Source organism: Tamandua tetradactyla, chromosome 19, assembly GCF_023851605.1.
Source record: "Tamandua tetradactyla isolate mTamTet1 chromosome 19, mTamTet1.pri, whole genome shotgun sequence".
NCBI classification, from domain to species: domain Eukaryota; kingdom Metazoa; phylum Chordata; class Mammalia; order Pilosa; family Myrmecophagidae; genus Tamandua; species Tamandua tetradactyla.
In genome coordinates, this window is record NC_135345.1 from 63,011,010 (window position 1) to 63,037,998 (window position 26,989).

At 32.8% G+C, this 26,989-nt stretch overlaps 1 protein-coding gene across 15 annotated transcripts in view; it reads left to right on the forward strand.

Annotated features, from left to right (window-relative positions):
* ADGRL3 (adhesion G protein-coupled receptor L3) overlaps window positions 1–26,989 on the forward strand; it is an 841,123-nt gene that overhangs the window by 805,669 nt on the left and 8,465 nt on the right. For all 15 annotated transcript variants that reach the window (XM_077136976.1, XM_077136982.1, XM_077136975.1 and 12 more), the window contains one exon: window positions 6,615–6,711. In XM_077136976.1, coding sequence (XP_076993091.1) covers window positions 6,615–6,711 — 97 coding nt within the window. The remainder of the gene's footprint in view (window positions 1–6,614; window positions 6,712–26,989) is intronic.

The following is a 26,989-nucleotide window of genomic DNA, read 5'->3' on the forward strand; positions in this document are numbered from 1 at the left end:
CTCCTTGAGTTAACTTCTCTCAATCAATACAATAATTCTCTAACATATACTAAAATGTTTTACATATAAAATAGTATGTTTAGTAAAAACAATTAAAATTCTTATACTGTATTGCTTAATGATGAGTTGAAGAATAATTTGGCTGTGCTTTAACCTGGCAAGTCTGAATGCCACTTCCTCTCAGTCCAATGCCAGATGCAGCTATGTCATCCCTCATCAGGGACATTTTAAATTTTGAGGAAAACCTGTCTTCCCAGGCCAAAGGTTAAGATGTAGACATTTCAACAACTCTAGGATGCTAAAATAAGCAAGTCAAATAAAGAACGTAGGAGTATTTAGGTCATGAGTGAATATGGGCTCAAGGTAACAGACTTTAATATTTTTAAGATTGCATGATTCAAATAGAAAAACAATCATTTTACAGTGTTGTCAATTGAGTTTCTCTGAAGAAGGCTTGAAGTTAAATCAATACTCAGTTAACTGAAGTTATTAACGAAGAACTTAGTTTATCTTAAGTCTTGAAGCTCAACGTACACATCCAATTTTTTATATAAATTTGACAACTTTATATAAGACAAGAATGATCATTTCATTTGTTCTGTGATTAATGTTCAGTTTGCTTATGTACTTAATAATTAAATTTTCATATGCTTTGAACATTAAATCTTTGTACCTTTTAAATATCATTTACAAATTTAATGTATCTTATTCTTCCAAAATCAACTCCTGACTGGACAGACATGCAAACTTAACTAGCACTTGAAAGACACTTGCAAATCAAAGATACTGAATAATATTCTCCTAAAGAAATACTTTTCTCAAATTTCACTTATGGTCTCTTATATATTAGAAATAAAACCACATATCTAATATTTCCAACTGAAATTTTTTAAATTAACATATAATTTTCAAACAAATCAGGCTATTTTATAGCTTAAGTACCTACCACAAATTATTATAATGATCATAAAACTTATTCCTAGATATAGCACATAATTATTAATAGTATGAGTTCAACTTGTTTTATTATTTCTATACCTTACTGAGATTGCAGAGTTGCACATGAGAAGGAAGAGATGTACTACCTCAGGTGGGCTGCAGTTTCTGGGTTTGGGACTACTAAATTTACCAATCAAAAATCTGGAGTCTCGGGCGGGCCGCGGTGGCTCAGCGGGCAAGAGTGCTTGCCTGCCGTGCCGGAGGACCACGGTTCGATTCCCGGCCCCAGCCCATGTAAAAAACAAACAAACAAACAAAATATAATAAAACAAGAAAATGTTTGAAAATGTTTCCCTTTCTTCCATCTTTCCTTCCTTCTCTGTCTTTCCTTCCTTTAAAAAAAAAAAAAAAAAAAAAAAAAAAAAAATCTGGAGTCTCACATAAGAGTGAAGCAATTCTAGATAACGTCTCCAGCCTGGACCCCTTCTTTTAATCCATACCTTTATTTTCTACCTGTGAACCCTTGCCCCCCACTGTTTTGTAATAATTTTTTGCACATTTTCAACTTGAAAGGACATTAGGCCGTGCATCTTTTTCATTTATATTACCTGCTCATTAGACACTGTTCTATAATCATTTTACCAATATGCCATTGATGAAGTAATAATATTTGGTAATTTCATTTATTGAGACCCAGCAGAGCTGTGCAGTATTTAGCAGTACTCCCAAGCTATCAGATAAGACAGTGAAGCTTACTAGAATAATGATTAACTTGATGGACAGGCAGAACTTGGTTTGAATCTTGGCCTTGCCAAGCAGCTGTGGCATAGAAGAGATAACTCGATCTCATTGAGCCCCAGAGTTTTCATCTGTAAAATGGTGGTAATAATGACAATACTTAGATGGTTTTGAAAATACAAAACATTTAGACAATTTGTTAGTGCTCAATAAATGGTAGCTGCTACCCTTTATTAGTATAATTATTGCAGAATATTATTTCAGATATATATTGTAAAGCTGTATCATATTTTCCCTCACATTTATAGTTGTAATGTCTGTCTTGGAAAAATCTTCACATGATTTCTTATACATAATATAATGCTAATTCTGAGTAACTACGACAATCCTACCCTACATAAAGTGATATAGTTACTTAAATTCAGTCTGTTTTGTTTAAGTAAAAAAAGAAATTTATTTCATATTAATGACCTATGTTCAAATTGTTATTGCTCCCTTCCATAGGCACTGTATAAAATACTCACTGATATTAAGTATTAAGTACTTTGGGATTATGGGTACATTTTTCATGTTAGAGTATTTCTAAAATGACAAACTCGTTTTACTTTTTTTATTTAGAATTATTGAGTATCTCCTATGTAAGACTAAATACTGTTCTAGGTCTGGAGATACAGTGGTTAAAAAGTCAGGAAACTTTCCCTATGATCTGGTGCTTTCATTCTTGTTATGGGAGACAGAAAATGTACAACAACAACCAAAAGCAGAAAATTTCAAATTGCAAAAGCTCGTAGCAGGGAACCGAACTAGAGCAGTGTGATACAGAAGGATTGAATGTCAGAAAAAGACTAAATCTTTGGAGGTACTATATATGCTGAGATCAAAATCACAAGAGTTTAAATGATAGGAAGGGAAGACAAGGGAAGAGGATGTCAGGTTGAGAGAATAGCTAATGCAACGCCCTTCAGTTAGGGGAGAGCTTGGCGTATTCAGAAATAGAAAGAATGTCCATAGTCAGAGGGGGTATGTATTGGGGTTCTTCAGAGGAATAGAACCAACAGAATATCTGTTAGTATGTTTGTGTGTATATGTGTATGTGTGTGAATATATGTATGTATGCGTATTCATATGCGTGCATGAAGAGATTTAATTTAAGGAAGTGGCTCACAGAACTGTGGGGACTGGGAAGTCCAAATTCCATAGTGCAAGGAAATTCTAGTAATAGTGGTGTTGAAGTCTTAAGTTCAAAATCTATAGGGAAGGCCAGAAGTCTGGAAATTCCGAGAGAAATAGAGGGTATAGTCTCCAGACAAAATTTCTACTATTTTTAGCACCATCAGATCTTTGATTTTAAAGCCTCCAACTGATCAGATAAGGCCTACCCATATTGTAGAAGTTAATCTCCTTCACTTGAAGTTAACTGATTTTAGATGCTAACCCCATCTACAAAATACCTCCATAGCAACTTCTAGGTTAGCATGTGTCCCAACAGCTTGACACCATAACCTATCCAAGTTGGACAGCATAACCTAACCAACAAAGGGCAAAAAAGTGAATGGAATATGAAATCAAAGGAGGAGGCAAAAAAAAAAAAAAAAAAATCCATTGGTGCTCATAAGAGTATGGGAGATTTAAATTTTATTTTGATTCCTTTGGAAAGTCAATGAGGTGATTTAAAAAAGAAGGTAACAGTATATCATCCACATTTAATAAAAAACATCTGGTTGCTGTGTAGGTTTTGGAGGGGCATGGCAGGCAGGTCAAAAACATGAAATTCTTCCCCACCTCCTTTTCCCTCACACTTACTACCTAGCACTAATCCTTTTGACAAGTTGGTAATATGCACGCTCTCACACACATTCGCAGAGATGTGTATAGGATTTTTTTTTCACAAAAACTGTGGACTGAAGAACTGTCCTTTGCACTTTGGCCTTCCTTTAATTATTTTTCATTCATCTTTAATTTATTTTATGTATCTTTATATGTATTTACTTTTTATTACACAATATTTGAAGCATAAAAAGGATATATGAAACATTTTCAAAAGTTGTGAAGCATATAAAATGAGCACCCGTGAGCCAAACAACCAACTTAGGAAACAGAATACTTTCAATATGTTTTAATTTTCTGAAATTTCTCCCTAATCAATCCCTATGCTTCTGTACCAGAGAAAATCTGCTAAATTTTGTTCTTTCATTCCCTTGATTTAATCTAAGTTTCCCTCTAAAAATTATGTTGCTTAGTATTGCTTTTTAAAATATTTCTTTAAAGTGGTATCTTATTTTATGTAGTCTTCTGAGACTTGCTTTTTTTTTTTTTTTGGTACCCCATATTATTTTTCTAAAAGGTTCATTCTGGTTCACTGTATAAACATTTAAGTGTTGGCTCTGTGTCAAAACTATATAGTTTTCCCCCACCAGCAGTAATTTTCTCTTTTTCCTTCTTCCTACTCAGCTATTAGATGATATAGTATAGTGAGTTGTTAACTCCCTAGATTCAGGGGCCAAGATGCCTGAATTCAAGTGGTGGTATGCCTTGGGGCTTCAGTTTTCTAATTAATAAAAAAGCACCAACTATATGGGATTGCTGTGAGGTTTCAATGAGAGACTACATAAAAATTGTATTTTGTAGAACATAGAAAGCATTAATTGGCTGATATGTTCACACATGCACATGCATATGCACACACATTTACACACACTGTGTGTCAGACAAAATTTCAACTGGGTGAGATAGCTCAATGAACGAAAGACAAAAATCCTGTAAAGCTTAGAGTCCAGTACAGAGAGGTGCAAGGGGACTGAGACTGTGATCAGATTAGGTGGATGGAATGCAATTCTAAATATGCCAATTTAGACCTCTTTTAAGAGATAAGATTTTAGCAAAGTCTTAAAAGTAAGCCATACCTTGCACTCCAGGCGGAGGAAACAGTCTATGCCAAGCAGAAGCATCGGACAGGAAAGGAACCCATCTAGCAAAAACAGAGTGAAGGGGAGATGCATAGGAGAAGTCATGCAGGTAGTGGGGGAAGGGAGCAACTCCTATAAACGTCTCCTAAAATAATAACTCCATCAACTCATGGTTAAGCTCTCACTTCCTCAGTGTAATCTTGTCAGATTACCTGGATCAGGACATGCCCCCTTATTATCTACTCTCAAAGGTCTCTATTTTATTTCACAGCTCTTGTGTAGTTGCAAAATTTTAAATTCTTTTTAAAAATTTGCATAGTATAACACATACCCACAAAAGTACTCAACACATACATGTATGGCTCAATGAAATTATTAGCACCCATCAGATCAAGTAAGAGAATATCGATTGAGAACACCCAAAAACCCTTTGTAATCCTTTCAAGTACTAAATCACCTCCTCCCCGAACAAGACAACTATCTTAACTTTTAATCGTACATTTAGTTTTGCCCATGCTTGAAGCATACTCATATGAAATCATTCAATACATGTTCTTTATGTTTGGTTTCTTCCACCCCCACCCCCATCCACCTATGTTGCTATAGGAGGCTCTGTTGCATTTTTGTTTTCATTGTTTTACATTATTCTAAACACATTTGAGTCTTTCGTTTTGGGGCTATAATAATTAACACTTTGAACATATATGATTATAGTTGTACATTTATTTTTGGGATCATTTGGTCAGTCTGTCCCTTACTAATATTAGTTCCATAAAGGCAAAGATGATTTGTATTTGTCTTTTCCCTTTATATCTCCTAGGTTATGATTTGTCCTGCAGTGGAGGATAATATTTTTGAATGCATAATTAATATTAACTAATGAACAAATTGAGGGACTTTTTGCCAGCATTCCAGTTTGGAGTTTGAATTATTTTTAGTTTAAACATTTTTCGAGTGCTCAGGTTCTATAATCCTGTACAAGTTGTCTTATTGTGCTTTTGTTTATTCTGTGTATTTGTGTTTGTGTGTGTTGACCTAGAGAAAACACAATATATAACAATATTTCCAAAGGATAAACATGTTCCAAGATTCATAAAACTGATCATAAAGAAACACTACTATTCTTAAAGGGACTTAAACATTTTTGGAACATAATGCTTTTGTGATCTTGGTGTCATCTTTAATAGGAACAATATTTCTTATAACTATTTTATCCCTGAAAAAAGGATTGTTAATACTTTTCTTGATTCCCTGCTCAATAAATCAGGAAAATATATGTATTTTTAAAAAGCAATTCCCAAACAATGGAGCAATTTTACACTACTTTCTTCAATTAACTGACACTTAGAAATTTCAAGTTGAGTATATAAATTATGATCCAAGAATTTTCAGTTTCCTCTACAACTTCCAGTTGCACAGCAATGCATTATTGGTGAACTAACTTCACTTATTGCTTGAAAGAAAGAAAAGGGAGGAGAGTATGGAATTTCTAAAATTATGCTAGCCTTCTTTAAAAATTTATGAAAAATGCAAGTTCAGTAGCATTTGAATAATATTCTGTATTCTTTTTTTAATCAAACTATCTTCTTCTTACAAGATTCTGAATTCTTTAAATCTTTTGTTAATGAAACTGACATTTAGCTCATATTTAAATATTTTTAGCCCCATAAAATTTACGATGAAAATGATTTTACCTTGGAAATAAAAGTTAACAATTGTAACTTTCTAGAGTACGCTTCCTATATATCTTCAGCATGTTCAAATTGATATAATGCCTTTCATTTATTCCTTTTTCATACTTACAGTTATCTTTTGTATAGACAGTTAGGAATTGACATAATGAGAACCGATTACTATCAATAATTTAGTTTCTGATGTTCTTATGCTACTCTATGGCAATCATGTAGTTGTTTTTTTGCCAGATACTGGGGATGAGGAAGTTTCATGTTACTATAACAGAGAGTAGAAGAATGGTCTGTTTAAAATCTCAGTGCCTGTTGAGTTCATTTCCTCTTTTTTTTCCCCACCCAGAGCCGAATCCGTAGAATGTGGAATGACACAGTCCGAAAGCAATCAGAGTCTTCCTTTATTACTGGAGATATAAACAGTTCAGCATCACTCAACAGAGGTAATTAGAAATGATTTTTCATATTTATTACTTTTGTGATTACTTTAAGAAGTTCTTAAACATATTGCTTTATTTGCAACTTCTGGACCTTATTCCATGTGATAGGAATATTGCAATCATATAAAACCTGGTTGAGTGAAGCAGCATGTTCCATTATTCATAAACCTTTTTTTAATTCTGAGTTTTCAGAATATCTTTTCTGAAAGGAAGGTAAAAAATGAGAAACTTCTTTTTTTAATCATCTGCCACTGCTATAAACTGGTGAGCTGTCAGGCCTCATTGAAAGCAGTGAAAATGGGCAATTATGTGGCTATATAGTCTGTTAAGCATCATAGAGTTCCACATTGTCCCAGGTATAAAACAATTCCATAATCTTTGTGGAAAATAAAAATATACTCTTTAATACATACTTAAGGAAAACTGTGTACTTGGGAAAAATCATGTCTTATCTTAATATCTAAAGTACTTATTCAGATAGTATTGGATATTTAAAGATCTAGAAAGAAATGCTTTATGTGTATAATGATTGTGTGTGTATTTGTGCTTATGGTTAAAATCTTCCTAGGGTATCATTTATTTTTTTTAATTCATAAAGCTCTCTCAATCTATCATTTAATTTGTAGTTGATTTTTCTTCCTTATTCTTTTTTTCTCAATGTATGGGCATGTGTGTGTGTGAGAGAGGGATTAGAATTCATTTACTGCAGTAAAAATGACTAGAAGCAACATTTGTGGAGAACCAGAGTTCACTATATTCAGTATTGTGCAATATTTAAAATGTAGCTTTATCTTGGAAGATGGAGTTTATATGAGCTTCTTCCTACGAGATATAGTTTTGATGCATATTTTCTTTAGTATTTTTATGATCAAAATTGTTATTTTTTCTCATCCCAAACTGGAGTCAATTAATTGTTTTCAGTCTGTTTCTGTCAGCAGTTTTTTTTTTTTTTACATCAAATGTTACTTAGAAACAAATAATGTAACAACTATGGCACATGATTAAGTAAGACTTAAATGCTTGTTCTCTAAATTTCATTTATTCATGTAAATGACATCTTATCTTTATAAAAGAAGTTAGAACAAATATTGTCCAAATTGAATTTTATACAGGGATCCATGTATTAATGTAATCTTTATTGAGTTGTATATAAATTGGGGCATTTATGTAGTAACTATAAACTAGTGATGATCTTAATTTACCTACATCATTTTTACTTAAGGAAGAACAGTGAGTGGAAATATTCCTCCAAATATGAAGAAATAGTATTATTTCTATGTATAGAAAACAGTAACCTTGTATTTTCTTTCATTATTAGTTGTCTTTTATTTGTAAGAGTATATCCATACATATAATCTCTCTCAAGTATTCTTTTTTTAAATTTAGCTTTAATGTTTAGTTTGTACAAATTTGTTTTAGTATGTGTCCTCTAAGTTTTTGACATGACTTTCCAAATCACAGAGAATAAATTACTCAGAAATGCCTCCAAAGCCTAGGGACTCATTCTGTACCGACAGATCTTTCTTTACTCTGTAAATAATCCTATATAGAGAGAATTTACAGTATGTTCCTAGAAAGAAAAGTATCCTTATTTAAAATCCATTGTTAGAAATATCTTATGACTAATGATCACAACACCCACAGAATAATTGTTCAAAGTACGCCTTCATCCATTTTAAATGATGCATTATTTATTTGCCTATTGTGAGGAAGGATGAAATATGGAAAATTCTTATTTTAGCTAGCATAAAGATCTAAATTAATGTAAAGACATTAAGATGTGTAAGTTTTTAAAGCTACTTTAAATAGATAATTTCTCTAGGACTTATTTAAAAGTTCATCACATTATATAGCATTTCTGTGCTCTTTCTAATTTCTTCCTTAAGAATTTCATCAAATTGAAATTTAGTGAAGTTTCAGGATATATCGATAATTTTCAAATTATATAATTCTGATATATTCTCTTTGTGGTACTGTTCTCTGGTCACTTCATCTTTCTAAAACCTTGCATTAATAGCTACATGAGGATGTTTTGCAAAATGTTCCCTATATATTTTCAAATAGTTTTACCCAGCATTGTACAATGCTGCACCCTCACACAAACCTAGAAACCTGAAAACACCCAGCTCTATAATCAAATTAATTTCACTGATGCCACCATATACTTAGGCAGAAGGAAATTTAAAAGAGTCCTAAGGTAATTTCAAGGAGTTTTAACTCTGATCCAAATCCCTGTTTTCACAAACTCAAGGAGAGACTGTCTATTAGTATATTTAAATATTTACTGTTTTGCACATATCTGGAAGATTTACTCAATCCTTAATTTCAGAACTTCCCTCACAGTTATTGGTAACTCAATCCGACTTTCTAGCAGCTCCCATTTCCTGGTATTGGTGGAAATTATTGTAGCTAGAGCATTTTTTCCTACTCATACATTCTATTCAAAAGCTTTGCTGGCCAGGGTGGACAACAGTGGCTCAGTGGCAGAGTTCTTGCCTGCCATGCTGGAGACCCAGTTTCGATTCCTGGTGCCTGCCCATGTTAAAACAGAAAAATAAAGCTTTGCTGACCACCCACACTTTTTCCTCAACAATTTAGATTAACAATGCCTCTAAACTGAATTTGATCCCCAAATAAAGTATTTGCTGAGAAATTTCTCTGAAGATGCATATATTTGTTAAATATTTCCATTCTTTTCTTAGATCTATATAGAAATAGAGAAATTTTCTAAAATAAGATTTTGGTGAACTATATCTCATCAAGTATAACTGCATTTCTAGTTTCTTTTAATTTATCAATTAGAGTTAGGTCATAAATTTCAGTTTAAAATCAAGTTTTGCTAGGTGGCTGCTGCCAATGTAGTATTTTTATGTGAATTACCAAAAGTTGTCCCACTCCCTACCCCAGCTAATGCAAAAATGTGACCCCTCTGAGTAGCAGAATTAGAAAGAGGAACTTCTTCTGGAAAATGGTGTGGCTAACCTCCCATTCTCCATCTTGTCATTCTCCCATGCAAATAAATGTTATTTAGATTTTCATATGTGGAGAGCTGACAAGTAAGACAATATTTAAGTCAAATTTAGGTAGAAGACTGATTTATAGATCTGCTGTGCTTGTTATAATTGCTAGTGGATTGTTTTTTTTTTTTCAGGGCTTATAATCATTTAATCTGCTCAAGCATTCTCAATAAATTTCTCATTATGATGGCTTATGGCAACTCATTTCTTTTTATAGATTTTTAAGGATAAATTTTGATTCACAACTAGCAGCGCAGCTCCCCAGACTGAAAAGCGACCTCACCTGTTTGGAGCATTGTCATAGAAAAAGGAATGGCGTTCCCAACAAACAGACATTTTCACGTAGTTAACTAACACTTTGTAATTTTGAATAGTGGTTTTGAGACTGGACACTAGAAACAGATTGACTGGATTTTAATTGAATTGCTTGATCTCTAAATGGAAGCTCCAGGAGTCAGTCCTTCCACCAGAACAACTATGAAACAGTCTGAATCAGTTGTTTTGAAACTCTGGAGTCTAATAGAACACTCTACAGCATCCAAGGAAGAACAGGAGGGAGAGACTGGTCAATCACAGTAAATACCTGGGAATTTCTCTGTCTGTGCAGTGTTTACCATCACCCAACCCCCATTCTCATAGCATGCAGCTATGGAGTCTGGCCCTTGGTATAGCTTCGTCATGCCAGAAAGAGATTAAAAAATCCATTTTCCCAAGATCCAGGGTGGGCACAGACCAGTATCTGATCACAGGTTTTGATTAGCTACTTTAGATCGCTGTGGGTATGGCTCTGAGAGCTGCCAGTGTACCAGACCATCCTGGACAAAGCTGGCAGAGGACACTTAAAGATAGGATGCTTCCTCAGACTGCAGAGGACAGCTGAAGAGCTGCCTTTTGAGGGCAGGTCAAGGAAAGGCAACTTTGGGGAGGCATGAAAGAAACTCCTGGTGCCCTTCCTGGCCCCTCCCTCATTCCTTCTCCAGGGGAATTTGGAGCTGGCCAGCTCACCCTATGTTGATCTCTGACCTTGTTTAGGCTAAGAAAGGTTAACTTGCGAAACTCCTTTCCAACATGCTCCCCTCACCCTGAATTTATCTCCAAGCAAAAGGGTCTCAGGACAAAGAAAGCAATTTAAGAAACAATCGAGGTAGATGATCTGGGGCATAGTATTACCTGCTTTAAATCCATCAGATAGATCAGGTGGGAAAGGGAGATCTGTCTCCTGAGAAGTAGAAGGGGCATTCAAACACCTGGAAGCAAAGGAACTCCTAAGGCCACTAGCAAACAGAATCCCAGCACATGACATAGGTCCAAAAAAAATAGGGAAAACCTTATACTTTGCATTCACCTTGGGTAGACCTTCCTGATAGGAGGCTAACACTCAGGAAATCTCTGTCATATCACTAGCTGGTAACGCAGGGAATAAATCTCAGAGCCAATGTTTTAAAATATTGAAATGTACAGTGTGCAACAAAAGAGTACTTGATAAGCAAAGAAGCAGGACATGATGGTCCATCCAAAGGAAAAGGATTAAAATTCAGAAAATATCAAGGAAGAACAGACTGTGGTCATATCAGACAAAGACTTTGGAAAAAAAATAGTCTTCAGTATGCTCAAGGAGATGAAGGAAAATACAGTCAAAGAACTAAAGGATATTGTGCAGGTTTGAATCTGTGGTGGACCGCAGGAAAGACATGTCCTTCAATCTTCATTCAATATTGCTAGCCAGAAGCTTTTTGATTGTTTTCATGGCGATATGACTCACCTGATTGTAGGTTTTAACTTTTGATTAGAGGATGATGTGACTCCACCCAGGTGGGTCTTGACTAGTTTGCTGGAATCTTTAAAAGAAGAAACATTTTGGAGAGAGTCTCTGTTTACAGGAATGAAACAGAGCCTGTGCAGCCAGAGACCTTTGGAGATTAAGAAGGAAAATGCCTCGAGGAGCTTAATGAAACAAAAAGCCAGGAGAGAGAGCTAGCAGATGCTACCATGTTCGCCATGTGCCGTTCAGTTGAGAGAGAAATCCTGAACTTCATCGGCCTTTCTTGAGTGAGAGTAACCTCTTGTTTGTGCCTTAATTTGGACATGTTTATAGACTTGCTTTAATTGGGACATTTTTGTGGGCTTAGAACTGTAAACTAGCAACTTATTAAATTCCCCTTTTTTAAAAGTCATTCTGTTTCTGTTATATTGCATTCCAGCAGCTAGCAAACTAGAACAGATATCAAGAAAACAAAGAATAAACATTATGAAAATCTCACTGAAGAGTTAGAAATTGTATAAAGGAAGAAAACTGACTTACTTCAGTTGAAATGAAAAATTCCCATGAAGATTTCAACAGCAGAATAGAGGTGGCAGAAAGAAGAACTGGCAAACTCTAAGACAAGACAATTGAAATGAGTCAGGCTGAGGAGGAGAGAAAAAAGAATTATAAAAAACAAAAATAGCCTAAGAGACCTCTGGGAAACCATCAAGGATTTCTTTTCCCAGAAAGAGAAGAAAGAGGGAAAGAGGCAGAAAGAATATTCAAAGAAATAATGATGAGAAACTTCCCAAATTTAGTAAAAGATGTGAATATGCACATACAAGAAGCCCAGAGAACACCAAATAGGATAAACTTGAAAAATATGTGCTCTTTCATATACTGATCAAACTGTTGAATGTAAAAAACAAAAAGACAGTTCTGAAAGCTGCAAGAGAAAAGCAACATGTTGCATAAAAAGGAACTCCAATTAAATTAAGAACCACTTTCTTGTCAGAAACCACGGAGGTTAGAAAGAAGTAGGATGAGAGATTTAAAGTGCTGAAAGAAAACAATTGCCAACTAAGCATTTTATGTCTAGTGAGACTTTCTTTCAAAAATGAGAGATCAAAAATTCTCCAATAAACAAAACTGAGAGATTATGTCATTACTAGGCCTGTCCTACCAGCAATGCTAAAGGGAGTCTTTTCGGAATGTGAATGGAAAGGACACTAGACAGTGGCTCACAGCAGCATAAAGAAGTCAAGATCTGTAGTAAAGGTTTAGGCTAGGAAAGACTGACTTAGGAAACTCGTCTCCAGCATGCGCCTATCAACTCTAATTTTCCCTCCAGGTAAAAGCACCTCAAGAAAAGGAGAGCAGTGTAAGGCAGATGGTCTGGGTAAAGGTAACCATTTGGGTAATTATAAATGCCTGTCCTATTATATTTCATTTTTTGGCATGTAACACCACTTCTTCCTGTAGGTGCTAAAATGCAACTACATAAAAAATAATGATAAATAAATAGTTTTGGACATACAATATACAAATTATAATTCTTATTAAGTACAAAAGAGTTGGGGGATCACAGGGTGAAGGAAGAGTGTTCATATGCTATTGAAATCAAGCTCGTGTCAAATCAAATATGACTGCTATATATTTAAGATGTTTAATTTTACCCCATGTTAACCAAAAACACAAAGTAAATACATGAAAAATATATCCAGATAGAAATGAGAAGGGGTTCGATATAGTACAATACAAGCAATAAATACGAAAGTAGGTAAAAAGATCTGAGGGATAAAACAGTATAAGACTTACAAAGACTGAATAGCAACATGGCAAAAGAAAGTCCTGCATGATCAGCAGTGACTTGAAATGAAAATGGATTAAAAGTATGGAAAAACATGCCATGTAAGTGGTAACCAAAAAGAACTGGGGTAGCTATACTAATATCAGATATAATTAACTTTAAGTCAAAAACAGTTATGAGAGACAAAAATGGTCATTATATACTGGCAAAGGGTTGAATCCAACAAGACGGAATAAGAATTACAAATATATATGCACCTGAAATCAGAGCCCTGAAACATGTGAAGCAAATGCTGTTAGATTTGAAGCATGATATGGGTACTGGCTCCAATACAACACTTTGAATAAAGGATAGGACATCTCTTTTAGACAGAAGTTCAATAAGTAAATGCGAGATTTGAACAATACCCTATACCAATACATGTAGGATACTTCACCCAACAACAACGGAATACACATTCTTCTCAAGTGCAAATGGAGTGTTCTCCAGGACAGGCCATGTCTTAAGTCACAAAACAAGTCTCAATAAATTAAAAATATTGGAATCATACACTGTATCTTCTCTGAACACAGGGGATGAAACATGAAATTAATAAAAGAGGGATAAAAAGAAAATTCACAAATATGTGAAAATTAAACAGTATAATCTTAAATAACCGATGGGTTAAAGAGGAATTCTCACAGAAAATTAGGAAATATGTGGAGGTGAATCCAATGAAAATACAACATGCCAAAATTTGTGGGATATGACAAAGGCAGTGCTGAGTGGAAAATCTATAGCTCTAGATACTTTCATGAAAAAAAAGTTTTCAAATTAGATATTGAACCTCAAATTAGAAGAATTAGAAAAGGAGACCAAACTATAAACAAGCGAGCAGAAGAAAGGAAATAACAAAGATTAGAATGGTGATAAATGAAATGCAGAATAAAACAAAGAATCAAAGAACAAAAGTTGATTCTTTGAAAAAAACAATAAAATAGTCATTTAGAGTAACAAAAAAGAGGATCAAAAGACTATAAAATACATAAATGAAACAAAAGGCATTTCTAGCAACCCCACTAAAAAAAAGATTATAAAAGGATACTATGAATAAATATCCTCCAAACAATTAGATAACCTAGTCAAAATGAACAAATTCCTAGAAACATACAACTTCCTACACTGACTCAAGAATAGAAGAGCTCAACAAACCAATAACCAATAAAGAGATTTGAATCAGTAATCAAAAACCTCCAAACAACAAAAAGCCCAGGACCAGATGCCTTCATCAGGGATGTTTACTAACATTACAAGAAGAATTAACACAAATCTCTAAATTCTTCCAAAAAATTGAGAAAACTCTCTGATGAGGACATATCATCATCCTTATAAAAGTCAGACAAAGATACCACAAGCAAAGAAAATTACAGACCAATGTATCTTATGAACATTGATGCAAAAATCATCAATAAAATACTCGCAAACTGAATCCAACAGCACATTAAGATAATTATACACCATGATCAAATGAGATTTATCCCATGTTCAACATAAGAAAATCAATTAATATAGTATACCACATAACAGAATGAAGGAAAATAGTGTATAATCATCTCAATTGACTCAGAAAAGACATTAAAAGTATTCCAGCACCCCTTCTTTATAAATATACTTCAGAGTGTATACAGAAATTAACTCAAAATGAGTCAAAGACCTAAATATAAGAGCAAGAACTATAAAACTCCTAGAGAAAAAGATAGGGAAGTTTCTTTGGGGCTTTGTAGTATGCAATGGTTCCTTAGACTTTACACACAAAGCACAAACTACAAAAGAAAACGGATAAATGGGACCTCACAAAAATGAGAAATGTTTGGGCCTTAAGGGAGTTCATTATGAAAATAAAAACACAACCTACACAATGCGAAAAGGATGTTTGGAAACCACATATCCGATATGGGTTTAATACCCAAAATATATAAAGAAACCCTAAAACTCAACAACAAAAAGAAAAACAACCCAGTTTGAAAAAAATGGACAAAAGATTTGGATAAACATTTCTCCAATGAAGATATACAAATGGCCAAAACACATGAAATGTTGGTCAACGTCATTAGCCCTTAGGAAAATGCAAATCAGAACCAACATGAAATAGCATTTCACACCCACTAGAATGTCTATCATTTGAAAAATGGAAAATTACAAGTATTGAAGACGATGTGAAGAAATAGGAACACTCATTTGTTGCTGTTGGAATTGTCAAATTGTTCAGCCACTATAAAAGACAGTTTGACAGTTTAGCAGCAAGTTAAGTATAGAATTCCCATTTACCTGGCAATTCAACCTTTAGATAAATAACCGAAAGAATTGAAAATAGGGACTTGAACTGATATTTGTACACCAAAGTTCATAGTGGTGTTTTTCACAGTTGCCAAATAGCAGAAGGAAACCAAGGGCCCATCAACCGATGAATAAATACGCAAAATGTTATATATATATATACACAATGGAATTTTATTCAGCTGTAAAAAGAATTGAAGTTTTTATACAGTCAACAACATGGATGAACCTTGAAGGCATAATGTTGAGTGAAATAAGCCACAAAGAAAAGACAAATATTGTATGATCTCACTGATATGCAATAATTGCTGTAAGCAAACTTGTAGAGTTTGCTCTAGAAACTAGGTTTCCAGGGTACCGAGGGGGGGTAGGGTATTGGACATTAAGTCTTAAAAGATACATAATTTTTATTTGGGATGACGGAAAAGATTGGTATTGAATGGTGGGATGGAAGCACAACATTATAAACATAATAGCACTGAATTATACATTTGAACAGGTAAATTGATGTGTTTTCATCAATTTTACCAAATGTACTGCACCAAAGCAAGGTGCTAATTATAGGTTGGTATACAGGAATTATGTGCATAATTGTTCTGTAAATCCACAAGTTCTCTAAAAACCAAAAAGAAAAAGCTGCTAAGGTGAAACACTTATGCCCATTCACTGCACTTTATTAATATCAGAAAAAAACAATTTTCCTTATGTGCATAAAATGTACCATATTTCCTAAAACATTGCTGTTCTGAAGAAGTAGAAAATCATTGGTTATAACTATTAAGCAGCTCCTGTTATAACTTGATGGCTACTGGTAAGATTTGCAAAAAGTTAACAATATGCCTATGAGTACATGTAGGTAAAAAGCCAAAGTAGCCTGTAAAACAAACCACTTGTTGTTATGAACTTGAATTATTACATAAGTGCAAATATAAGTGTCCCCTGCCATCAGTAAAATTTTCATCTGGGATTTGCCATTGTAGGCTTATCATTTATTTTTTGTTCTTCATATTATTGATGTGTAAATGAGACAACAATACTCTCTGTATGCTAATTTCCTTTTTTTGTACATGTCATCAACAAAGACATAATAGAAATATATATACAATAAAATAAGGAAATCTTCTATGTTAGGAAAATCAATTTAATTGCACAGAATCAGAATAGGTACAGATTTGTAAAATGTGATGCAGAGTCAAACAGACAATTAAACAGGATATTCTTAATATCCTAAATCCTAACCTGAGGGAGCCTAAATAATTTTCAGAATGAACTCTCCATTCACGTGGTCAAATAAAATATATTGGCTATTGATTGCCAGTCAATAAGGCACAATGTTTCCACTTTACATTTTTGGCAGGAACAGAAAATGAAAAAGTTTGTAATGAACAGAAAATGAAAAATTTTGTAATGCTTTGGTTTCAACATTGTCTCATTGACATGACTCCTAATTAGCAAGTCTTCCATAATCAACTGTATAATAATAAATTGCATTTTTAAAATTTTTATTATTATTTAGTTAAAGCTCTCATCGACCCTCTGGAAAGAAAGTGTTTATGTAAAGCAGATTCCTCATTTTTATGGTTTATTATTACATTTCCTTATATATATTTAAGCAAGATCTCTTACATCATTTTTTAATAAATTAGATAACCTGTAGTGCAATATATTGATAATTTTTAAACCTCAGTGCTGTCAATCATTTTCATTTAGCTTTACAGAATTACTGCTGTCTCATACAGGTTTCAGAGGATATAATTTTCAAAAAAATACTATCTTTTTCAGAACCAAATGTGAAGACTCCAAATTATCCTTAGGAATGGCTGATAGTCTTTTCTCTAGTATATGCAACTTTATAGTTCTTGATAAATTCAGAACTTCTCTTTTAGTATATATAGCTGTCATTTACTTCAGCACATAATATACGCTGTTCATTGTTCATTACCCATTATGTCTATATCCATGAAGAAATTGGGTTTCTTGATAGTTAAAGTAATTTATCCAAGGTCAAATGGCTAGTAAAGGGCAAAATCTAGATTCCAACCATGATCTTTCTCACCACCAAGACCTACCCATGATAACAAAAGATTTTAATTGTTTTCTTGTGATGACAACTATTTTTTTTTGAAGTTTGCTGAAGATGAGAATAATACATATGCTTTCAAAGGGTATATTTCAGTGTAACCTTTATTTTGTATCATCTTACATACAACTTAGGTATTTGTAACAGCATACTCATTCACATATTTATTTCCTTGTTTCCTTCATGTGCTTTTTTGCTTCCAGTTTATTTACTCTAAGTACAGTTCTTTAATGTGGATTTGTCTTACTCATTTAGGAAAAAAAAACAAAAGCTTTAAAAAAGGTGTGTCTATATATATGGGAAGATGGCAAATAATATATTACTTGTACAAAAGCTATTTGATGTTATTAGGTAAATACATTATTGTCCAATTTTATGGGTTTAGGTTATAAAAAGACTTTCTGTAATCATTCTTCATTTCTTTCCTGGAAGCTTTCAAGGTATTTTTTGGTCAAATTCTTTTTTCTTTAGCTTTTAATTTTTTACACTTGAGTCAAGGAATGAACATTTTTGAGAGCAAAATTTGTGTTAAAAACAGAAAGATAGCTTCTGCTTATAATCGTTTAGTAATTAGAACCAAGATATAACTTCTCAAATCTTGGTACTCCTGAATTTGGTATTTTGAAGTTGTGTGCTTCTCGGCCAGTACAAGATAGTAATGCCTTGAACAGGCAAAAATTCTATTTGCATTGAAATTTCAATGATAGTGTTACAAATTAAACTGCTTAGTAATTTTATGCAGCTACTTCTGGTTCTAACAGAAGTTGTGAAATGTCATTTAATCCAAATTTACAAACAAACAAAACCTGAACCATTTCTTTCATCTGGAAAAATGGTCCTATTACATTATAAATATAAAAGTCCTGATTCTAAAATACAGGATATAATATCCATAGTTAACTGAATCATCACTTATTTAAACTATTTTCTTCCAAGAAAAAGGCTATATAACTTATATCTATTTTGTAAAACTAAAATGTGGAAGTGGGGATATATATTCATTAAACTTTTTTTTATTAAAGACATACTTAAATTTTCTTTATCAAGTTGAATTGCACCCAATGACTTGCACTTTATGTAGCTCAGCCTTCCATATTGCATGTCATTTTAGAGTAGCATTTATGTGATAGGTTCTTTTGTGATTTCCATGATAAGCTTTCATCATGATTTACCATTATAAACATAAAAAAAAAAGTTGCCCAACACATTTGTAGAAAGAAATGTATAGCCAGGAAAGTCACTGGAGATTTAACAGAGATTTGAGATGGCATGTAGATTGAAGAAAGATAGTCAGAAAATAGAAAAATGTAGTTTCCTAAATCAGCCTCAGACTAAACAGAACAGAGCTGACTGTGATTATATGATAAAATATGCCTTCTCTCAACAACATTATCGAGTAGCTCTTTATTCATAGACACTGATTTAATTCATATCCTTTTATTTTCAGGCATACTTTTTCATGTACAGGTTCCAATTTTAAAGTTTAACTTTTAGTCAGAATAAAGCTTATCCATGTACACTTCTGTAACTTGTACAGTATAAGAAAGAGAAATACCAAGATATGACAAAGAATGTTATTTAAGAGTTGTATTTTATTTACTTCAAATTGTTATTTTGTATTTGCCAAATAGTTATATTTTCATTTGCACTGAGGTTTGTTTTATTCAACAAAAATACCCAAGTGTGTGATTTACAATAAATATAGCTGTAAGATTCACTAAACACCATTGCAGATTATCAAGAGATAATTGAGGAGCTACTTAGTAAATGACAAACAAATATTTTTTTGCTAAAAGCCTTTGATTTACCAAAAAAAAATTGTGACTCACTGCTATTTTGCCTGTGTTTAGGTAAACTGGCCCATTACCTTCAGATTCGGCATGCTGGTGTTTGGCGCACTATGCCAGTGAATTCAAACTGTCCAAGTTGATAGCATGCAGATATGTACACATTTCCACAAAAGGTGAATTCAGAGATGAATGACTGATTAGTATAGGTGAAAACAAAGATTCTGTTGTCTCACCTGTTATGTTGGAGACCCAGGTTCATGTCCTGGTGCCTGCCTATGTTAAAAAAGAAGAAAGTGTGTATATATATAAATGTAAAATATAAAGTATATATATATGCATTTATTTATATATGCACTTTGTGGAAGCATGAAGTGGCACATTTCGAGGCATTTTGGCAATATTTTATAAATTGAAAATGTGCACAGCATATGACCCACGATTTGACTTTTAAATAGTTGTTATAGAAAAACCCATATGGGTGTAGATGTGAAGACATGAATAAAACAATTAGTGCAAACTTAGGGGAATGGAATGGATAATTTCTAGGGTTCTCAACTCTAATGCTCTGAATTTATGTATTCAAGCAGAAGCAACACCTCTACATTCAAAATATTTCATTTTATATTGAACTAACAATAATCCAATATGTACATTGGAGAAAACATGTCATTCAAATTCAAATTAATAGATACCCAGTGAATGAATTAGCTTTTAAAAGAAGCTGAAGTATGGTCAAACCATTTGAATGAAATTTAATAGGCAGGTTGATTAAAATTTAATAGCAAACTTGTTGGCTATTAAAAATGCACAGTATGATAAATCAAGATGTCAACTCTTCAATTTATGACTTTAGAAAGAAATGATTAAAGAGCTCTTGGCTTTCAACACAATGTTTCTTCTTTGACACTGCAATTTTATTAATTGTTTGAATAAAAATAATAAAATGTAAAATTATAGTTTCTCTGCTTTTTAAAGTTATCTCGGATAAGTGTTACATAGAGCACACAGATTCCATTAGGTCTTAATTTATAACTAACTTGGGCCTAATTTATATGGCTATATCTACTTCATAAAGTAACCTTATAAAGTTTATCTCTCTGTAGATTTGTGTATGTGATGATACTGTTTTGTTACAGAGAAAAGCAAAATACTTGAACTGTCTATTGAATCAAAATACTTCTAGAAACAACTTGTATCTACTTTTGTTTTTTTAATTTTTATACAAATTTGTTGATATGAAACCAAGATAATTGAGCATTTTGGAAAAGTATATGAGGAAAAATAATGCCCTCCAAAGTTCCTAACAAAGCTATGTTTGAAATGGTTTTTGAGAAGGTGTGCATAAAATAAGTTTGAAAATCGTTGATTTAAATGTTTAAATAAAACTACCAGAGCCATGTGTGATATCAACTATATCTCTGGTCCTTTGTTCCTTTATGCATAATATGCTGATGGTATATTAGATGGTGTCATAATCGTATTCCGTTCTAAACTCTGAACTCTGAGTTATAACCTTCTCATGTTATACTGCAGTTTATTAGGCAATGCTTATATACCTAAGATGTACTCTCTTTTTTCCCAGTTTTCCTGTTTATGTTATAGTTCACTAATAAAGAAATTTCCCTCTTCTTTCCGTTTATACCAGTTTTCCTAACTCTTTGAAAGGAACTTAAAGCCATGGGACCCTCTCAGGAGAAGTGAAGGCATGAATAGGTGCTTAATGGAGCACAAAAACACTCACCTATAGCATTTTGCAAACGATATTAAAGGGCTTACAGTTTCATAAATCTCATCCCTCTGGGAATGAGCCCTTGCTTTATACTGAAGTTATTTAAAATTAATATTCTAATTCTATAAAAAATATTATTAATGAAACTCTTTTTGCTTGTACAAAAATGAAATCTCCATTAAGGGTCAAAATTAAGATCTGAAAACAGAAGCACGGAAGCATCACTTAATAATAGCTCTGTCTTATATGTAACTTTGTTTTATATACATCACTCAGTGTATGTGATAGAAATTATTTAGTAACAGAAAAACGCTACCTATGCATAACTTTTTCACACAAAAAGAGAACGAATCATGAGAGAATGGAATGGGCAATGAAGTGTACTAAGGAAGAAAGAGCCATCAGGGTAAAACTATTTTATTAAGATAAAACAAATGGAACATTTACAATCTTATATGTTTATTGATAACAGCAAGTTAACATTTTAGGCCATCAGTATGTGACTATTGAAGAACGGTTGTACTCTGTTTGCTGGTTAGATCACCAAGGTCTTGAATGATTAAACTTTGCCCATCCAATCTGATCAAATAAGAATGTAAGTACACTTTACTTAAAAGAAGTCTGAGAAGCAGTGCAGAATGACGATTCAAGTTATTTTAAGAGGCTTTCAGTATATTTTTGTTAGTCTGCTTCCAAGAAGAAGCACTGTTTGAATTACGTTTCTGAATGATATCATAGATTCAAGTGAGATCCAACTGTCATTTTTCAGATCTGTTCTTTAGCTCACATTTCAAAGTATGCCGAACTGCCTTCAGTTTTCAGTCTTCAAATGACATGTATCACATTGAACTGGCCTTAGACAGTGCTGTCATTCAGAACCTCCCAATGTCAAAACACCAATTTTAATTTCACAAGGAAAGAAATATCACAGGTTTGTGGCAAAGCTATACTTTTGAAAAGAATGTACTATTTTTTATTATTCCATTAAAAATTCAAGATTTTAAAATCCTTTATATCAATTTCAATTTGTAGGTATAAAGAAATGAAAAAGAACCCTTCTTAAAATGACTTTCTAGGATTCTACATTTAATCTTTTTTCATTGGCTTTTGGGTCCAATTTTCTAAATTAACTGTCCAGTATACTCCCCCAGTTTTTCAATATAGAATATGAAAATTCTGTTTGTTTTGTATTTTGCTTTTGCCAGAAATAAAAATTGTATGGTTGGCCTCTCTTGACAGCTTTGATGATGATTTCCCTATGTTGAAATTCAATCTTAATTCCTCTTCCATGGCTTTATTAGAGAGCTAACCATTGTTTTTGGCAGCAAATTAGTAGGTATGACTAGACTAAAACCAGGATTTAGTGAATTAGATCATTAAGGATAGTTGTTTTTAGTTAGTCACTTTATTTTTAACCCTGATTTGAACTTGTAACTTTGAGTAATGTCAAGTTGTACTGTTTTGCTTTGTGTTTAGATTTTTTCTTACCTTTAGTATCTGCAGTTAATATTTAGGTAGCATTTTGTTTTTCTAAATAATCACATGAAGGTTTATTTCTGCTTTAAAAGTTTCAATAGTATAGTACCTGGTGTAGTTGAGGTTAGAAGTAAATAAAGAAATCACATCGGGAATTAGACTATTGGTATTCTTAAAAAATTCACTCATTCATTAAACTACTAATGATTGATTAAAAAGCAACTTCATTTTAGTTTTGTATTTGCAAGATGCCACAGAATTCTCCTAATTTTTTTTCATTTTTAAGCAAATATTTATTGAACTTCAGAAACTATTCTAGATACTTAGTATAGAGCAGTGAAAAAAATCCAATGTAGTCCCTGTTTTTCTGGTGTTTCCATCCCAGTGAAAATTTGCACATAAACATTCTATTCACATATATAGTATGATAACTATCCCCCTCACCCACAAACAAACAAACAAAAAACACCAACATATTTGTGTCTTCAAACTGACTAACCAGTAAGCTTAACTTTCAGCTAAAAAACAGTGACAGATGACCTGTATAAACACTGATCTTTCTGGAAGTCTTCAACAATTTCACGTCTATTAGAAGAGAAGTTTACAAATCAAAAGTTAGTGGTAGGAAAAATGAGGAGACAGTGTGGACAGAACCCTGGAAAATAGTATCAGAATTTTAAGTGACCTGAGTAAATTGAGAAAACAGCCAGAGGCAAACAGAATAGACTTCAGCAAAGACAACTGAAAAGCAGGGCACCTATAGAGGAAAACCAAAAGTAACCATCCACATAACAGATGGTGATGGAGAAATACAGGTTCTGGGCAGATGTTTAATTAAAAGATCTAGGTATCGGCAGCAAGTCCTTTTTTTTTCAGCGAAGTCATTGGCACCATCTTCGAAAGTATGAATGAATCGCTTCAATGTGGGAGTGAACTGTAGGAACCCTGGTCATTACACCTCAGTAGAAAATTTGCACTCGTTTGGGATGGCAATGGAAAGACTCCTGAGGTCACTCCAAATCCTGAGCTTCAAAAAGCCTCAACGCTTTTGAAAAGCATCAAAAAGGATTGACTTTTTACCTTAGGGTAAATCAAATGAGGAATAATTGTTTTGTTACTCAGACATAATCCTCATTTTTCAAACTCACAAACCCATAGAGCTTATCTACGACATTATACTCTTTGCAAAACGTTAATAATCAGAATCCATATTCTACTCTTCCAATCCCCTTGTGGAAGCCCTCACTAAAATTAAACCCTCCAATTTTAAGACTGAAGTTGGTTTCAGTTTTACCAATAAATAGTTTTACCTATAGAAGTCCTTTTTTCAAAGTAATTTTTACCAAATACTTAGGGACTGAAAATGGGCTTTATCCTGGAAAAGAAAACAAGACAGATTATCTACTAATAACTTTGAAAAATTGGAATTCCGTTGTGAAATTCCTCCTTTTTACTATAGTGAACCATTGTTTTATTCTTATATTCTCAGCTTTCAATAAATCAAATGGTAAACGCACAAGGCAAAATATTGATTATGCTTGATTTCTTGTTTTGCTTGATTCTTTTCAACTCAATTGCTTCTTTATTCTACAGCCCAAATCATCTCCTCTATGTCAGTATAGAGAGAAATATAAGACAAATACTTTACTTTTTAAGCTGTGTGAAGCAAGGAAAAAAAAAAATAGTGGCATGCAATCTTCATACCTATTTTATGTTTTCTAATTAGTTCAAGTGAGATGATGTATAGTAATGAAGGAAAACATACAGAGGCATAAGTGTAAGCCTTAGCCATAAGGATTTTACCTCTTGTTTGATCTTGGAGAGAGTGAAAGGAATTTGAGCAATTAATTTTATATTTTTAAAGTTTTTACTCTAGTTCAGTTTAAGTTGCTTCCAAACTTTCATTTCCTATTCAGATGCATATTTAGAGAACTTTTAGAAAGTTATTATTTGTATTAGGTGACTAATTTTTCTTTTTCCTTGAAACAAAGACTAGAATAATAAATAAAAATTAGCAAGTACAATTAACACGTGGTTTATTAAAAAAAAAAAAACTGTACAGACCAAATCCTGTCTCCAACAGTTAATCTTATGTTTGTCTAACATCACCATATTTGTTTACATTATCATTCGATTTTCATCTGAAAGACACTAAAACATTTTCTTTTTTACTTTTCTTAATATTCCATATATTTTCCATTTATTTATATCTTCCACATATTCATCAGAGGAAAATAACATCCTCATATACCCATGAAATAAAGATCTGCCATTTTATTATATAAAAACATTTAAATGCATATGCTGCACAATGTTAGCAAACATTGAGCAACTAGTAAGTGAAAACTTCTGCACTAATTCTAGGCTAGTTCTGTGCACAATGCAGGCACATGGCTTCTTTCTTAAAAGAGCCAATACTTTATGGATCAACATAGACTGAAGGACTCCAGAAATCTGACAAACTATATTGCCCATTAAATGAACAGGTACTCACTTTCCCAATTTTGATGTTAAAATTTTTGTTTGGTGACTGATAACTTGCTATAAGTCAAAGCACTGTAATTTAGGACAGATTAAATATAACATGACCAGGTTTCTTTTTTTTTTTTTTTTTAATTTTTCAACAACTAAATTTGTCTTCTTAATACAGATTACTTTTTATTTTGAGATAATTGTATATTCACATGCAGTTGTAAGAAATACTACAGAAAGATCCATATACCCTTTACCCAGTTTCCCTTAATAGTAACATCTTGAAAAATTATAATACAATATTACACAAGGTTATTGTCCTTGATGCAGTCCACCAATCTCGTTCAGATTTCTTTAGTTTTGCTTGTACTCATTTGTGTGTATGTAAGTGTGTGTTTAGTTTTATGTAATTTTATCAAGAGTAAGTTGATGTATATACTACTGTAGTCAGAATGCAGAATACTTTCATCACTACAAAGATGCCTAATTTTGCCCTTTTATAGCCACACTCACTTCTAGTCTTTAACCCCTGGCAACAGCTAATCTGGTCTCCATTTCTATAATTTTGCCATTTCAAAAATATTAGCCATAATAAAATTATAAAGTATATAGCCTTTTGGGATTTACTTTTATTCACTCGGTAAAATTTTCTGAAGATTCATCCAGGTTGTTGTATGTATTAATAGTTGTTCTTTTTAATTGCTGAGTGATATTCCATTGATATGTGTGTACCACAGTTCTCTAAATATTCACCTCTTGAAGGTTAACTGGGATGTTTCCAGATTTTGTCTATTACAAACGAAGCTGCTATGAATATTTATATACAGGTTTGAGTGTGAACATAAATTTTCATTTCTCTGAGATAAAGGGCCAGAAGTATAGGTGCTGGATAGTATGCTAATTGCATGGTTAGTTTTATAAGAAACTGCCAGACTGTTTTCCAAAGTGGCTGCACTATTTTACATTCCCATCAGCAACGTCTGAATGATCCATCCTCACCAGCATGTGGTGTTGTTTCTCATTTTATTTTAGGTGTTTAGTGATACCTTGTGTCTTATTCTGTATCTCCCTAGAAGCTAACAGCACATGTTTTCATGTGCTTATTTGTCACCTATGTCTTCTGTGGTGAAATGTTTGTTTGTGCCTTTTACCAATTTCCTAATCAGGTATTTTTTTACCGTTGGCTTTTGATAGTTTTTTGTATAGGCTGGTGTATATGTATTGCCTAGTATGATAGACAGGGAGCTAGATAGACACTAGTTCTTTATTGGACTGCAAATATTTGTAACTGTATTTGCAAACATTTTCCCTCTAGAGCTAGCAATTCACCCTCTAAAATGTATATAAATATGCATATTTTAATTAAGATATCCCTGTGTGTTTGTTCAATATGACTATTCCCATACACTTTGTATTTTCTTTTCATCAGACATTTTCCTTTCTCTATCACCTAAAATAAATGCACAATTCTACCTATTGACTTCATACATGGTCTAATTAAATTGAATAAATTTCTTCCTCTAATATTTTGCTTCATGGTTAAATGGCTTTAGAGGATGATAGGCTACAATTCATATTGATGGTGTCTTTGAAATCAAGTTCATAAGTTCACAAAAAAGATGAAAGAATTTAACTTTGTTACTTCATTATGCCAAAGTCCAAACAGCCAGTTAGAAAATGGAAAATTGAATTATATACGTTGCTTGATATCATGAAGTTAATATATTATTTAAAATATTTAAAAATGAAACCCATGTGATTATTTTACCAGATTTATCAATTCACCAAGTTAGTATGTTTACTATGGTGCACTAATGAGATTGATTGCATTTATTTTATTGCAATTT